The sequence below is a fragment of the Palaemon carinicauda genome, chromosome 19 (genome assembly GCF_036898095.1).
Source record: "Palaemon carinicauda isolate YSFRI2023 chromosome 19, ASM3689809v2, whole genome shotgun sequence".
Classification (NCBI taxonomy): Eukaryota; Metazoa; Arthropoda; class Malacostraca; order Decapoda; family Palaemonidae; genus Palaemon; species Palaemon carinicauda.
The window spans coordinates 39,616,274-39,634,018 of record NC_090743.1 but is presented as its reverse complement, the minus strand read 5'-3'; the positions used below and the strand labels follow the sequence as shown (position 1 = coordinate 39,634,018).

General features: G+C 40.8%; 1 protein-coding gene across 2 annotated transcripts in view; it reads right to left on the bottom strand.

Moving 5' to 3' along the window:
* Nucleotides 1-3,172: 3,172 nt before the first annotated feature.
* Lamtor5 (Late endosomal/lysosomal adaptor, MAPK and MTOR activator 5) overlaps nucleotides 3,173-17,745 on the bottom strand; it is a 158,738-nt gene continuing 144,165 nt past the window's right edge. For both annotated transcript variants that reach the window (XM_068393503.1, XM_068393504.1), the window contains exon 4: nucleotides 3,173-4,484. In XM_068393503.1, the coding sequence (XP_068249604.1) occupies nucleotides 4,418-4,484 (67 nt within the window). In that variant the 3' untranslated portion in view covers nucleotides 3,173-4,417. The remainder of the gene's footprint in view (nucleotides 4,485-17,745) is intronic.

Genomic DNA, 17,745 nt, shown 5'->3' with positions numbered 1-17,745 from the left:
ACCAGGACGCAACGTCATGTAACTGCTTGACAGTCTGTGAACTGTCAACAACTGAACTGTCAACAACCACAGGTGCGTGAGGACGCACAGCGTCCACTCGAGACTGCTTTGACTGCCTAGACTGAGCAGTCAAAACAACTCTAGAATGCGGAGGTTGACGCACAGCGTCAAAACAAGTCAACTCCGATTGTTAGCGAACGTCCTGAACGTCAACAGGAGCATCAGCAAGTGGCCTAACGTCCAAATGTGGCTGAAAATCCACACGAGACCGCATCGAGTGTGGTTCTAAACAACCTGACTGACGTGACTTAGCTACGCCAACGTCAACAGGATGCACAAAGGAACGTTAGGTTGGCTGAAAGCCAGGATATCGATGAGATAAACGGCTAGACTCAACGGACTAATCGGCAGAATAGTCTTCCATAAGGGAGGCAAGCATATTCTGCATGTCTTGCCGTACAACCCATTAAGGATCAACGGAAATGGTTGCGGTAAGAGACGAGGGTAACGTCTGTGACCGCAACACTTTGCCAACAAAAAAGACTCTTGGAGTCTGTGTTACGCTTTTGTTAGGCGGCGAGCAGTTTTCCGATGACTGCATAGGGTCAGAGCTGTCCTAATGGCTGCAACCAGGACGCTGGACCTGTCCTGAAAGGACTGACTTTCGCTTAAGGGTCTCGAAACCTTGTTACAGGTTTCTTATGCGAAAAGCCTTCGGATGACGAGGAGAAAAACGTCTCTCTCGCCTTATGGTAGGGGAGATCTTGGTAAGATACACCCGATACCATAGAGGGAAACGTCTGTTCGCTGATCAAGGCCTCTCGAACCCATAAGTCGTATGACATTACTTCTCCCCTGGGCTTGGGAGCTTGCAAGAGGTCCCGGACTAGGTGAACGACAGGCACGAACAGATGAACCCTCGGACGCAACACTGTAACACTTTGCGTAATATCACTTTATCACTACGATTTTCTGTTTTGCACTTATTTCACTGAAATCGAAACTTTTACTGATTTCTACCTGAAGCACGCAATTCTACCCTCTCAAAAGGTAGTAAATGCGAAATCAGGCGTATAATGCAAGCACATTAATACCAGCAAAAAAAAAAAAACAGTAAACATCTTTTAAGATAAAAAATTCAGTGGTAGGGGAAGAGAATAAACACTAGTTCATTCAAAACTACGTTTTCAATCTCTCACCGTACATTGCCTGGGGACGAGAATAAAACTAAAAACGTTTTATCCTTTCTCCCCGTACAGAGACTAGGGACGAGAGTAACTCGAGAACAACGTTACCCGCTTGAACGGAACGTTTTCTCTCCTCTCTCTCCCTCCGTCTCTATCTCTCTCTCTCTTTCTCTCTCGATTTCGCACCTAAGAGAAGAGCCCAATTACGTTTCGTCAAAAAAACATGTTATTTGATCAAAGGAAAAAACTGAAAGGTTTTTCAATTAAAAAGTTCCTTTAAAATAGAATTTAAAACATTTAAGCTTTGAAAGAAGAATGAACAAAACGTCAGAATCGATTTACTCTTTCTGCAAAGTGAAACCGTGATACACTCTCTCTCTATCGTAACGATAGAGCGCAAACTGCGTAGCATAAATAAACTAAACGTTAGTTCATCTTTGAAAACAGTACGAAGACTATTCAAAGAAATTCTTTCATAAAATCTTTCATTTAAAAAGTTTTAAATCCTTAGCTCTTTAAAAGCTATTTACGATTTAAAGGGCTCAACGTTGATTAACTTCGGTTTCCAAGTTAGGACCGCCTACTCTCAGGAAAGGTCGCATATAAACAAAACATTAAAATTTATTTTTTATGTTTATTATAAATGGAAAGTTAATCGAAGAGGAAAATCTATAATTAATTTATAACGTGATAAGATAATTACTAAAAGCCTAAACACACTTCCGTCTAAGGGAAGGGTCGGCCATTTAAAAGTCAAAGAAAGTCCATACTCTCTTTGTCACCAAAAATTAAATCTATCCATAACGAGTTCAAGATTTAAGATGAAGATAAAACACCTGCACTGCGGAAGCTCAAACCAGAATATAGTACTTCACCAAAGATGATGGGAAAAACTCCAGGTTTCAACAGCGAATAAAGTACGTCTTGTCGACACGTCGACAGAGAGAAAATTGAGTCTTTGTTTACATGGAGTTTGGTATCTGGCCGACAGTTGGCGCTGATGGGCACACCCGCAACCTGTATAGCGATCGCTGGCGAGTTTTTTGGTACAGTTTTTTTGTCTGTCGAGCAACAGAGTTGCAGCTATATATTCACCGGCTAAGTTAAATATTTAAAAACTTTAGATAATATGGGAGTTATGGAAATTGGGCGGTAATCAGTGGGATTTGAGCAACCACAAACACATTTACATAGAGGAGTAATATTACCAATTCTCCAACAAGTGCTAAAAGCTCCTCTTCTTGCTAACTTGTGCAAAATAACAGATAACTTTGGAGCTAAGAAATCTGCTGTCTTTGTAAAAAACAATGGAAAAATACCATTTGGGTCTAGATAGTAATTTTCTTCCAAATGAAGGCATATAGAATTCTTCATGCAAGTAGTGTACATGAAAATGGTATCAGACCTGATGAATATCTCTATATTGAAACTAAGAAAATATTCTGATCGTTTTATTCAAGAGAGTGCTGAGTTCAGGATTTACTACTGGCATGAATATAAACTGTATACTGCAATGGAGTTGAAGCTATGCTACTAAGAATGTTTAATTTTTTCTATTGTACTCCTCACATAATTAACTGTAGGTAGCACCCTCTTTCAGGGATTCACTTAAAAGGTCACAGTACATTTCTTCTAAAAATTTAGAAACTAAGCTCAATAAATAAACTGATTCAGAATTGAATACTGTACCGTAATTCTTTAAGAACATTCATCTGGAAATAGTTCAAGTTAGGCCATGTCTTTCAAGTTCTTAAAAGTCCCATATAGCAACAACTTCAAACTTCTAAACTATTTTGAAGATATAATATTACTTCTGGAAGACAAAATGTTACAATAAGATTATGATACATGCAGTACCAGTATTGAATCTAATACTGTTAAATCGTTTGCAAAAAAAAATTAATGTATGATTTACATAAATGAAAATGAACTGTATATATGACCATGGAATACAATAAAAAAAAGACCATAATCAAACAACAAAGATATATTAAACTGTATATTGCAACTGCTAGCAGATGCTAAAAACACTATTACAGGAGACATGAAAATCAATGTTATTGCAGTCCACCTAAAATCTATAGTATAGCTCTCCTGATACTTTCGTTATAGCAGATTTAATGTGAAGTCTTTTATTATTCTTCTTCTGGTAATATCCACAAATAACTTGAAGTCTTTGGTTGAAGACAAAATATTGTTGGGATGATAACATGTGTTTCAGTAAGAAAAAATATAAATAGTAGTTCTTATCTAAAAACAACTTAAAAACTTAATGATTATAATCTCAATGGGTTTCATTCTTACTGGAAAAAACATTCTTTATATATTCTGATTTTAGAAACACAATAACTTCAATACCTTTCATCTAAAGATTATCAGAACCAAAGTGTTATCACACTGAGGCTTTCCCTCAAAATAAGTTTTAACACAAAAGAAAAACAATGTAGGTCTTCCTTCACACCTAACACAATAATGGGTAATGCTTTTTGAAACATATGTTAATTCTATTGTATGAACAGCTTTAAGATAAACAAAATCAAATAAATCCATTCTGGAATGTTTCATATTTTGAAAAGTATTCTCCAATTTTATGCTTGTAAACAAAAATGTCATGTCCTAACATAGCGATTATATTTTATATCCATTCCTATGTGACAGCTCAAAGAATATCATACAATGCTTAAAACACTTTAATTAAAAGTGGCCTTAAGCTTTACCTTGAAGAGGAACCTTAGCCAACAAAATTGAATGGTACATCTTGAGCGGAATTTCAATACATAACTTCTACGTGAAAAATCTTAAACTATAAATCCTGAAAAGGTCAGAAGTCTTCCATGTTACATATCCTGCAGTGAAAGCTAACTTTTCCAAAGAATTAAATGAGAATGTGTAGAAGTAGAAAATGTGTAAAGGAAAAACTTACATTTAAATGTTCAACCTCTTGTTTAAATCTCCAGTCTCCTACAAGATTGAAATTTCCATATTACTGTACATTTATGCTATAGAGGTGACAGCTATTTCATAATTCACACCTCACATACAAAAGAACCCAAAAGAACTTGGTAAACTAACTTGGTTTTAGTTAGTTTTCTCTTCGAATGAAATGATAAAATTCTCTCCAAACATATAAATACTGTATAACCATAAAAATGAAGTATTCTGCAATGTAAAAATTATTTTCCCTAAATACTGTAACATGCAACAGACTCAGATAAAATTCTTGTGTTTTACTACGATGTTTCTGGTGACTTGTATATTGCGAGAGTCACGCCATTGTTGCGATGAATGAGGCACTGACTGAAAAACAAATAAAAGACACCATATTACAAAAGAGCCCACTAATTTTACAAATTATCATCGATTAATGATATACTAACCTAAAGACTTCTCGTATATTTTTATTCCAAGAGCCATCTGGTTTCTAGTCTATGGCTCAATAGAAAATGAAAACAAAAACAGAGCAATAACCTGAAGTCAAAGAGATCACTGTCCGGATATCTTTTACAGTTGTAAGTTTAAAGATACCACTACAGTCTCCACTTCTGATTCAGATTCAAGAAAAATAATATGAACTGGAAAGTCTCTGTGGCCTTCCTAGAAATATGTTATTTTCATTAGTAAAATAAATTTTTGAATATACTTACCCGATAATCATGTAGCTGTCAACTCTGTTGCCGACAGAAATCTACGGTCGGGATACGCCAGCGATCGCTATACAGGTGGGGGTGAACACCACAGCGCCATCTGTGGTCAGGTACTCCAGTACTTCTTGTCAACACCACCTCAATTTTTTCCTCGGTCCACTGGTTCTCTATGGGGAGGAAGGGTGGGTCAATTAAATCATGATTATCGGGTAAGTATATTCAAAAATTTATTTTACTAATGAAAATAACATTTTTCAATATTAATCTTACCCGATAATCATGTAGCTGATTCACACCCAGGGTGGTGGGTGGAGACCAGCATACATGTTAACAAAGAAGCTAAGTATCCCGTATTTTATTTTATTAGTTATTCAAAAATAACATAAAATAAATAAGTACCTGGTAAGGAAGACGACTTGAACCATTACTCTGCCTTTATTAAGTACGTCTTCCTTACTGAGCGTAGCGGTCCTCTTAGGATGCTGAACGACTCTTAGGTGCTGAAGTATAAAGGGCTGCAACCCATACTAAAGGACCTCATCACAACCTTTAACCTCGGCGCTTCTCAAGAAAGAATTGACCACCCGCCAAATCAACAAGGATGTGGAAGGCTTCTTAGCCGACCGTACAACCCATAAAAAGTATTCAAGAGAAAGGTTAAAAAGGTTATGGGATTATGGGAATGTAGTGGCTGAGCCCCCGCCTACTACTGCATTCGTTGCTACGAATGGTCCCAGGGTGTAGCAGTTCCCGTAAAGAGACTGGACATCTTTGAGATAGAATGATGCGAACACTGACTTGCTTCTCCAATAGGTAGCATCCATAACACTCTGCAGAGAACGGTTCTGTTTGAGGGCCACTGAAGTAGCCACAGCTCTCACTTCATGTGTCCTTACCTTCAGCAAAGCAAGGTCTTCTTCCTTCAGATGAGAATGTGCTTCCCTAATCAGGAGCCTGAATAGGTAAGAAACTGAGTTCTTAGACCTTGGAAGAGAAGGCTTCTTGATAGCACACCATAAGGCTACTGATTGTCCTCGTAAAGGTTATGACCTTTTTAGATAGTACCTAAGAGCTCTAACTGGGCAAAATACTCTCTCCAGTTCGTCCCCCACCAAGTTGGACAGGTTTGGGATCTCGAACGACTTAGGCCAAGGACGTGAAGGAAGCTCGTTAGCAAAAAACCGAGCTGCAAGGAACATGTAGCCGTTTCAGATGTGAAAACTATGTTCCTGCTGAAGGCGTGGATCTCACTTACTCCTTTAGCTGTTGTCAAGCACACGAGGAAAAGAGTTTTTAATGTGAGGTCCTTAAAAGAGGCTGATTGGAGAGGTTCAAATCTCGATGACATAAGGAACCTTAGGACCACGTCTAGATTCCAGCCTGGAGTGGACAACCGACGTTCCTTTGAGGTCTCAAAAGACCTAAGGAGGTCCTGTAGGTCTTTGTTGGTGGAAAGATCCAAGCCTCTGTGGCGGAAAAACCGCTGCCAACATACTTCTGTAACCCTTAATCGTAGGAGCTGAAAGGGATCTTACGTTCCTTAGATGTAACAGGAAGTCAGCAATCTGGGTTACAGTGGTACTGGATGAGGAAACTGCATTGGCCTTGTACCAGCTTCGGAAGACTTCCCCTTAGACTGATAGACTCTGAGAGTGGATGTCCTCCTTGCTCTGGCAATCGCTCTGGCTGCCTCCTTCGAAAAGCCCCTAGCTCTTGAGAGTCTTTCGAAAGTCTGAAGGCAGTCAGACGAAGAGCGTGGAGGTTTGGATGTACCTTCTTTACGTGAGGTAGACGTAGAAGGTCCACTCCTAGAGGAAGAGTCCTGGGAATGTTGACCAGCCATTGCAGTACCTCTATGAACCATTCTCTCGCGGGCCAGAGCGGAGCCAACCAACGTCAGCCGTGTCCCTTTGCGAGAGGCGAACTTCTGAAGTACCCTGTTGGCAATCTTGAACGGCGGGAATGCATACAGGTCGAGATGGGACCAATCCAGCAGAAAAGCATCCACGTGAACTGCTGCTGGGTCTGGAATCGGAGAACAATACAACGGGAGTCTCTAGGTTATCGAGGTAGCGAACAGATCTATGGTTGGCTGACCCCACAGGGCCCAAAGTCTGCTGCAAACATTCTTGTGAAGGGTCCACTCTGTGGGGATGACCTGACCCTTCCGGCTAAGGCGATCTGCCATGACATTCATATCGCCCTGAATGAACCTCGTTACCAGCGTGAGCTTTCGATCTTTTAACCAGATGAGGAGGTCCCTTGCGATCTAGAACAACTTCCACGAATGAGTCCCTCCCTGCTTGGAGATGTAAGCCAAGGCTGTGGTGTTGTCAGAGTCCACCTCCACCACCTTGTTAAGCTGGAGGGACTTGAAGTTTATCAAGGCCAGATGAACCGCCAACAGCTCCTTGCAATAGATGTGAAGTGTCCTTAGCTCCTGATTCCATGTTCCCGAGCATTCCTGTCCGTCCAAAGTCGCACCCCAGCCCGTGTCTGAAGCGTCAGAGAAGAGACGGCGGTCGGGTTTCTGAACAGCCAAAGGTAGACTTCCTTGAGAAGAAAGCTGTTCTTTCACCACGTGAGAGAAGACCTCCTCTCTTCGGAAACAGGAACTGAGATCGTCTCTAGCGTCATGTCCTTTATCCAGTGAGCCGCTAGATGATACTGAAGGGGGCGGAGGTGGCGTCCCCCTAACTCGATGAACAGGGCCAGCGATGAAAGTGTCCCTGTTAGACTCATCCACTACCTGACTGAGCATCGGTTCCTTCTCAGCATGCTCTGGATGCAATCTAGGGCTTAATAGATCCTTGGGGCCGACGGAAAAGCCCGAAAAGCTCGACTCTGAAGATCCATACCCAGGTAGACAATGGTCTGGGATGGGACGAGCTGGGACTCCTCAAAATTGACCAGGAGGCCCAGTTCCTAGGTCAGATCCATAGTCCATCTGAGAATCTCCAGACAGCGACGACTTGTGGGAGCTCTTAAAAGCTAGTCGTCTGACGGAGCCGGACACAAGATCATGGTACTGCTGCACAGTCTGTGAACTGTCAACCATGGGGAAGCGAGGAAGTACCGCGACAACCCGAAGCTGTCTAGACTGTCTGGGTCGTACAGACAACTCCTTATCGGGTTGCTGAGGTTGCCGCACTGCGTCACAACAAGTCACTTCTGCTGGTTGTTGAACGTCTTCCCAGTGACACACTGACTCCGTAAACAAAAAATCCTCTAACAAGGACTAAGCTTGGACTACATGTCTTGCAACAAAGCTCAAGGTCTATGGGAGCAGGTGTGGTAACAGACGGGGTTAGCGACTGAAGTGGAACCATTACCCTCCCTGGAAGCATGTTATGCTTAAATAAAAGTCCATAGGAGGCTAAGCAGCTAAAGGCTCCTCTCCAAATGACAGAGTCCTCAAGGGAATATCAGAAGGAGGGAGAATAGCACTTTCTCATCTACAGGAACCATATCCGAGAAAAGCTAAGTTCTCTCAGTGAGGGTTTCACTGGTGCAAAAGCAGCAGACTAGAAGGCAACGTTATGAAACTGCTTGACAGTCTAGTGAGTTGGCAACAACCAAAGATGTGTGACTGAGGAGCATGCGGTAAGGTATGCAGAGCATGCTGTATGTAGAGCATGCTGTAAGGTAAGCAGAGCATGTTGCATGGCGTGCGGCTTATGCTGCATGGGATGAGGCTCATGCTGCATGGGAAGAGGCTCATGCTGCATGGTATGAGGCTCATGCTGCATGGGATGAGGCTCATGCTGCAAGGGATGAGGCTCATGCCGCATGCGTTGAGGAGGATGCCGCATAGTATGAGGCTCCTGCCTCATGGGTTGAGGCGGTTGCCGCATAGCATGAGGCTCCTGCCTCATGGTTTGAGGAGGATGCCGCATAGCATGAGGCTCCTCATAGCATGAGACTCCTGCCTCATGGGTTGAGGAGGATGCCGCATAGTATGAGGCTCCTGCCTCATGGGTTGAGGAGGATGCCGCATAGCATGAGGCTCCTGCCTCATGGTTTGAGGAGGATGCCGCATAGCATGAGGCTCCTGTGAGGTTCCTGTCTCAAGAGTTGCGTCTGCCTCAAGGGTTGAGGAGGTAGCTGCACAGAGAGAGGCTCATGCTGTGAAGAATGCGGTTGCTGCATGCGTTGAGGCGGCTGCCTCATAGCATGAGGTTCCTGCCTCAAGAGTAGCGTCTGCCTCAAGAGTTGAGGCTCTTGCCTCAAGAGTTGAGGTTCTTGCCTCAAGAGTTGAGGTTCTTGCCTCAAGAGTTGAGGCTCTTGCCTCAAGAGTTGAGGTTCTTGCCTCAAGAGTTGAGGTTCTTGCCTCAAGAGTTGAGGTTCTTGCCTCAAGAGTTGAGGTTCTTGCCTCAAGAGTTGAGGCTCTTGCCTCAAGAGTTGAGGTTCTTGCCTCAAGAGTTGAGGTGGCTGCCGCAAGAGTTGAGGTTCTTGCCTCAAGAGTTGAGGTGCTTGCCTCGAGAGTTGAGGTTCTAGCCTCAAGAGTTGAGGTTCTTGCCTCAAGAGTTGAGGTGGCTGCCGCAAGAGTTGAGGTTGCTGCCTCAAGGATGGTGGATGCAAAGCATAAGGCTCCTGCCTCAAGTGTTGAGGAGGTTGCCGCATAGCAAGAGGCTCCTGCCTCAAGGAAAGTGGAGGTTGCTGCACAGCGCTGGTATCTGGCAACTCCCAAAACGGCAGCTCACGCATGGAGGCAGGTTGAGGAACCTCAACATCATACGTCTGGCAGGATGGACTGCGCAGAGGTGGAGGAGCGCTCACAGGAGGAGGTGTGCTAACCTTCTCTGCCTGAAACTCCTGCATCAACACCGCAAGCTGAGACTGCATTGTCTGCAGCATAGACCACTAGAGTTTAAGAAAGACAACAACAAACGGAGCTACTGTCCGTTGAGACAGAGGGTCTAAAACAGCTGGTGCGGCAACAGACAGAGTTACTGCCTGTTGCGATACCACCTTGCCTCTCTGGGAGGTGTGCAGTTGTCGTACTGCAGCAAGTCCGAACTGACCCAGTGCTAATGGCACCACCTAGGAGTTGGACTTGCGCGGAAGGGACCGACTTGCACTTAAAAGCTGCAAGATTTGGTCCATGGTTTCTGCGAGAAACCTCTTCCGCAGACGAGGAATAAAAGGGCTCTCTCGTCTTTGTGTGGGTGGGGTGATCACGTCGGCAACGTGTGTAGATACACCCGAAACCACGGAGGGAAACGTCTGTTCGTCGATCAAGGCCTGCTGAACCCATAAGTCCTTCGACATTACTTCTCCCCTGGGCTTGGGAGCTTGTAAGAGGTCCCAGACTAGGCGAACAACTGGCACGAACAGACGAACCCTCGAACGCAACACTGTAACACTTTGCGCTTATCACTTTATCACTTTTGATTTTCTGTTTGCACTTATTTCACTGAACTCGAAACTTTAAGTGGTTTGTACCTGAAACACGCAATTCTATCCTTCATTAAAAGTTAGTAATTGCGAAAACAGTATTACAATGTAACAGAAAAACATAATGAAAGATAAATAATTCAGTGGCTGGAAAAGAGACTAAACACTAGATCAAATAAACTACGTTTAAAATCTCTCACCGCATAAAGCTTGAGAACAAGAATAAAACTCTAGAAACGTTTACCTTCTTCCCCTAAAGAGACTAGGGAGAAGAGCAAAAACGATAACAACATTACCCGCTTGAACGAAACGTTTATCCTCCTCTCTCTCCCTCCGTCTCTATCTCTCTCTCTCTCTCTCTTGACTTAGAACCTGAGAGAAGAGCCCAATTATATATATCGTTAAAACATATTATTGTTAAAGGAAAAAAACTGAAAGATTTCCAAATAAAAAGTTCCTTTATTAGAATTAAAACCATTTAAGCTCAGAAAGAATGAACAAAACGCTAGAATCGGTTTACTCTTACTGCAACGTGACACCGTGAATGCTCTCTCTCTATCGTAACGATAGAGCGCAAGTTGAACGTTCTGAACGTCAACAACTGCAGAGACAAAACAAAACGTTAGTTCAACTTTGAAAACAGTACGAGACTATCAAAGAAATTCTTTCAAAAACGTTAAAATAGCATAATATGTTAACAGGTAAAAACGAAATGACGGGCTCAAGGTAAATTAACTTCGGTTCCAAGAAAAGACCGCCTACTATTAGGAAAGGTCGAATATAAACAAATATAAAAATTAATTTTAATAAGTTTATAATAAAAGGAAGTTAATCGAAGAGGCCTATAAAAGGCGGAGAGATATAAAATAAATCTATAACTTTTGTTAAGCAAAATTAAGAAAGAGAGTCTATACTCTCTTCGACACCAACACTTCCGTCTAAGGGAAGGGTCGGCCATTTAAAAGTGAAAGAGAGTTCATACTCTCTTCGTAACCATAAATAATCAAATTAATTCCAAAAGCTAGCTAAGCTAATGATAAAACTTCCTGAATAGCGAAAGCTAAATTCTAGAGCAAATACATCACCAAATCGTGAGCAATAACTCCAGAATCAACAGCGTATCCATGTAGGTCTAGCCGGAGGCACGACAGAGGAAAAATTGAGGTGGTGTTGACAAGAAGTACTGGAGTACCTGACCACAGATGGCGCTGTGGTGTTCACCCCCACCTGTATAGCGATCGCTGGCGTATCCCGACCGTAGATTTCTGTCGGCAACAGAGTTGACAGCTACATGATTATCGGGTAAGATTAATATTGAAAAATGCTATAGTCCACTAGTTAAGAACCACTAATCAAAACAGCATACCCCGTATATGAAAGATAAGTCATTATATTATAATTTTCAACTGTATGTTATGATGCAAACAGTATTATCATTGGCAAAAGTTTAGAAAGCACATAATGTCAGCTTACCAGCTCTCACAATTAGTCATACATATTAATAAACACACAAATATTGCACCTATTATCTGTATCATCATTGTTTCTCATTCTCATATTCATCCCAAGGGGTAGTTCAATTACCTCATTATTTAGATCTTCAGATGCTATATCATGTTATACAGTATTGTACAGGGAATGCAGTTAATTTTTGTTCCAGCTGTGACCAAATTGTGGAATCCTGTTCCCAAATTTATATATGAACCAGTGAAGCTTCATAAGTACATGTTTTTTAGTTGAGATGATAGACTTAAGAGTTGTTTAATTGTTATTCATTTATCAAACATTATTTATCCTAATTTGTTTTATTTTCTTTTTCTTTTATAGTTTATTCCTTAGCTTTTCCATTTTTTCCAAAATAGGATACACTCCCCATCGAGCTTGTAGGATTTGCCATTTCTAAATAGAGTTACAGCTTGCCTTACTATAATAATAGTAATAATAATAATAATAATAATAATAATAATAATAATAATAATACTCTCATGTGACAATTCATACCCTTTTAAACTATAAAACATGGATTGCAGTAATTATCCAATTTGCAATGTCTATTCAAACAATTACCTAACAAAACAGTATGCTTCAGTGTAATTCATGTCATAATGAGCATATTTGTTCCCATCACGCTTAATTTGAGTCAACTCACTTCCTCAAACAAAATAACTGGGGAAACTACTGCCTAGCAGTTGGACTATTTAGTTAAAGGTTAGGCTCACAGTCAATAACTGTGGTTGATGACTGCAAGGGCATGTGATCGTCAAAACTCTCAACTATCAACCGTGCCTAAGGTACCTGATCCCTTAATGTAGGGATAACGGCGGGAAAAAGTAGTTAGTACCCTTTATGAGGTCAAAACAGGAGAGCAGAACATACTGTACTGGTATTTGTGAATTGTGTTAATTCTTATTTAGGGATAAAAAATATTGAGGTCTCAAGATAACTTCAGAAGCCATTGAAAGAGCATCACACTAATAGAAAATACTCATCTTACATATTGTATAAACTGCAAGAGTTAAGAGGGTTTAATTTGCAATGAAGCTATTTTATTTTGCAACAACAAAAATCTTTAACTCCAGACCTGGAATTAATAAATACCCGGTAATCTAAAAATTTTATAACCTCTTTTATGCAAATTCACTCATAATATAAAATTATAGTGTACAATAATACTCAGAATCCAAGCTATAAAATGGAATTAAAGGATAAAAATTATCAAAAGCAACAATTCTAAAAGGTATCAAAAGTAGATGCTGATTGACCGACTGATTGATTGATTTGAAGTTCCCTGGCATCCTGACTAGAAGCTGTTGCTCTGTTAGCAACATAAATGAAGCTGGTAAAAGCTTTGTAAAAAAAAAAAAAAAAAAAAAAAAATTAAAGCCATTCAGAGTAATGTATCAACCCTTAATTTCTGTTATCTTTCAGAGGCACAAAGTTAAAACAATGAACTGTTAGCATGGAGCTAAAAATTATTTCTTCATGGTTTAACAAAAGGTCAAAACCTTGGTGATTTCCATGAAAAACGAAACTTCTCCCCCTAAAGATTCTATTCATGATCTAAGAAAGAACAATTATTTAAAATCTGATCCTTATATTATGTTGACTGGGCCAGTTCTTGCGTCTGTGTCATTTTTCCAAGGCTGATTCAAATTCTCTTATTGGAGAAGGCAACGTGTAAGTTTCTTTCCTATCTAGACTGAAATCTAGGACAAGTGCTTCCCACTCTCTTGAAAAGCTGCATTATTTATTCTCCATACCAGGGATCTGCATTGATTATGTTTTTATAGTTTATATAGGAGATATTTATTTTAATGTTGTTACTCTTCTTAAAATATTCTATTTTCCTTTCCTCACTGGGCTATTTTTCCTGTTGGAGCCCCGGGGCTTATAGCATCCTACTTTTCCAACTAGGGTTGTAGCTTAGCAAGTAATAATAATAATAATAATAACAATAATAATAATAATAATAATAATAATCATAATAATAATACCAAAGTCTGTATTAATCACACGTATTCTCTCTAAAATGTGTTATTCATCTTTCATTGCTCTATAAGCTAAATAATGCCTCATGATTCCGTAGAAGGTTATGAAAAGTTTCCTTTTGTTCTTGGGATTAGCTAAAGGCCATAAATATCAATTTTTATAAGATTATTCATATTTTTCCTAACTGTACAAACCTGAGTCCTTTATTGGCAGTATGAATTCAGCACAAGGTAAAACTTGGATGTTAAAATTTATAAGTTGTATACAGTTACTGGTGGGTAGCAGGAAAGCCTTTCCCCTCAGTAGCCACTTTGACCTTTAATCTTAATAGGAGGTTTATCTTTAGGAGGGAAAATGTTCCTGTGACCAAACTGGCTAGTCTACAACCCTGGGACATTAGGATACTCGGACCTGGAGGTGCAAGAGCGTTGACCCCAATCTAACTCCAACTGACCTGATGCAATTTTAGGTGATACACTAGGTTTGTCAATAGACAGAGTCAAGGAGAAACCTATATCCCTATTGGGATATAATACCTGAAATGTATTATTAATCTAAAAGTGATGGGTTTACATTTCCATCCTTTCTCCCCCTCGTAAGGGGGATGAAGGGATCACTTCTATCTTGGACTAAATAGAATAGTTGCTCGGTATGGTGGCTTACCTACATTAGAGTCTGATCCAGTGACATATCAGGTCCTTGGGAAAACATAAAAAAGGACTTGTGGGTACATTCTCATAGGTTATGGGTCTGTGAAGGTTGCCTAGAGTTTCCAGACTCCATTTTAAAGGCTAGTGTTCCTCCCACTCTTCTAACTTTGTGAGCATGTACATGAGCAGGCTCTTCCAGTTCTCCTGATGTTTGGATTTAAGCCCTCCTTAGTGGACCAAGGAGACCTAGCTCTGAAGGTTGTAGATGATTTTTTCAGGGTCAATTGCAGCGGAGTCAACGTCTTTGCCTTCAGGGTGTCTTGATGGCCCAGACGTCTTAAAAGTGACAGCTCGGTTCCTTCTACTTTGTTGGAAGGGGGAGGGGGGGGGTTGGATTATGACCGATTGGGCCATTTTCTAGTGCCAGTGCTTTCCACTGCCCAATCTGTCTAGCGAACTTAGCTGCTACTGCCTCCCTCCACTTGAAAACCTAGTTGGTCCGCTGGTTAACAGACTGGCGGGCTAGGAAGGTAACTGCTTTCAAACCTGGGAGGACTAGGTTTATAAAGAAGCTAAGTAAGCAACCCTTCATGACCAGTGGTCAAACCAGGAGGGTGCCTCACTATCACTATAGATGTCCTGGTGTCAGTCATGATGGCTGCATCTATTAGTAGAGATTAAGGAATGGCATCTTCTGAAACATAAAATTTCCTGTGCCTGTTGAGTGCTGGAAGTAAAATCCTGTTGGAGAATGTCACGGCCACCATTCTCCTTCCCCCCGCCTGCCTTCCCTGTACAACAAGCAGGTTGTTTGTTAATTGCTTGAGCACTTGTCACGTCTTCTAATTAGCAGTCGCAAGTGGGATTGCTTGCTCCCACCTCAACGTAAGCCAATCAGGATACGCCGTGACTGCTTCTGGCCTGTATATATACAGGGTCTGAGCTGGATCGGTAGTCACTGGCAGCTCATTACTGCTACCCACTGCTACAAGTCTGCCTCCCTCACCTGTATTGTGTCTCGTCTTTGTATCATTTTTGTGAACTTCTCTGCTGTTCGGCTTTTTCGGCTAAGTATTTTGTAACCTGTACCTCGTAATCCCCTTATCTCACCAGTGTGTTGTCCAGTGTTAGGGCAGTTATATTATCTTTATATTTGTGTGTATTATTTTGTGTGTATTATGTTTACTTTATATGTATATGTTTACTGTGCACTGAATTAAATTAATGTTATGTTACTGAAATATTATTTCAACTTCCCATTCCCAGCATACCACAGTTACATGCGTTTCCCTTGCTTATCTTCACTTTTAATTTTGTTATACCTTGGGTATTCGGTATGCAATTATATTTAACTTTTTTTATTTCACATTCTAACACCCAAGTTGTGACAAGTGGCGACCTTGCCAGGATGTAATTGCAAAGTTGGTGATCGTTGTCCTTTATTTGTTACTCCCTTGTGTCCTGTTAATTATTAATCACTTTCTTTTACAGTGACAGTGCTTTGATTTTGTTCAGTGCTTTAATGTGTTTCTTGTATCTGATAAGTGAAGTGTTTTTTTTATTGTAAACCAAGACGAGTGTTGGTATGTGTAGTTTAAATTCTTACGGTAAAACTCGTTTGGTATTGCACTTTGTACCGCCACACCATGCATGTTAGATCAAGTGCAGTAAGTAGCAGTCAGAGTTTACTCAGTTTAAAGTGTTCACAGCCCTCGCTAGTAAACTTTATCAGCGTTAGGGTTAGCTAATAAGTGCTTACTTTCGCTCCTCCATTCCGTGTGTACAGATCATTATTGTTTGTGTATCTTTATATCGAGTATCATTTATCGTTCCAAGTATCGGAGTGTCCATTTTTTTCCCAAGCCTCTCATGTTTCTCCAGTATCATTAAAAATCTTATTCAAGTATCTTTACGCGGTATGTGATTGTCGGTGACTCAGACGCGAACACTCCATCTATGAATCCTTATCAAGTATCTTTTTCAAGTATCGTTTATACAAACTTGTGTTTGTCTCAGTCTCACACGAACAATAATCTTGGGCATAGGACTAAGGGTATAACGAGACATTAATGAGGGTCTGTCTAGTTATCGAAGGGCTGTTTCTGTTTTACGACCCGGCCGTCCTTGTCTATCGAGTGCTAGTTACAGCTAGTTCAATAATTTCATTTGATTCTTTCCCTGTATTCTTTTTATTGTTTACTATTAATAATTAATCATGTCGTTTAACCTAGATGACTTTGTTGCTAATCCATCTTCGGATAAGTTAGCAGGACCTCTCAGAAAAGATGATTGGAAGCAAATTGCCCATCATTATGGCATTGAAATTCACTATAAGCTAAATAAGACTATGATTAAGAATGTGGTGGTTGAAGAGTTAGTCAGCCAAGGGGTACTTGCGGCAGTCGCCATAGATACTTTAACCCCGGCGAGTTCGGTGTTACCTGACGCTCAGGCTGAACCAGCGGGTTACCGCTTGCCTCCCGTTCTGTCACCTGCTAGGCCTTATCAGCGATTTACTGAAGTCAATCCCTTAGAACTGGAGAAATTAAAATTAGACTATCAATTACAAATGCAAAGAGAACTGTTAGAAAGCGAAAAAGAAAGAGAAAAACTCAGATTAGAAGTAGAAAACGAAAGAGAAATCGAAATTCAAAGAGAACGAATCAAACTAGAAAGAGAAAGGCTTGCATTAGAAAGGGAGAAGGTAGAAAGAGAGTTAGAGTTAAAATCTAAAGAGGTGGACATAACAGAAAAAAGCAAAGAAAAGGTACTAGAAATACAGGAAAAACAGTTAAAATTAAATGTAGGTAACATGTCCTCCCTCCTTCCTGGTTTTTCTGAAGATGATGTTGATGGGTACTTTAAAACTTTCGAGATTATTGCTAACAAACAAGAATGGCCAAAGGATGAATGGCTTACCATCCTAACTCCAAAATTAACAGGAAAGGCTCTTCGGGTATATAACAGTTTAGATAGGCCTGAGGATTATGATTTTGTTAAGAAACAGGTCTTGTATGCCTATGCTCTTACTCCTGATGGCTACCGACTGAAATTCAGATCCTTAACCAAGTCCCATACCCAAACTTATGTTGAATTTGCCACTGATAAATTAAGACAGTGTAAAAAGTGGCTTGAGGCTATTAATGTAACAACATTTTCAGAACTGGTTAATGCTGTTGTCTTGGAGGAGTGGAAGAATAAGCTTCCCTTCCACTTGGTGAGATATGTGGAGGAAAGGGGTGAGAAGGAGCTGATCCGAGCAGCAGAGTTAGTGGATGCTCAGGCGTTGATGATAGACACGTGGGGGAGTGGAGCTCATAGGCAGAGCCCCAGTGTGAGACCCCCCTCTGGTGAACACCTTGCAGGAGTGGGGCGAGG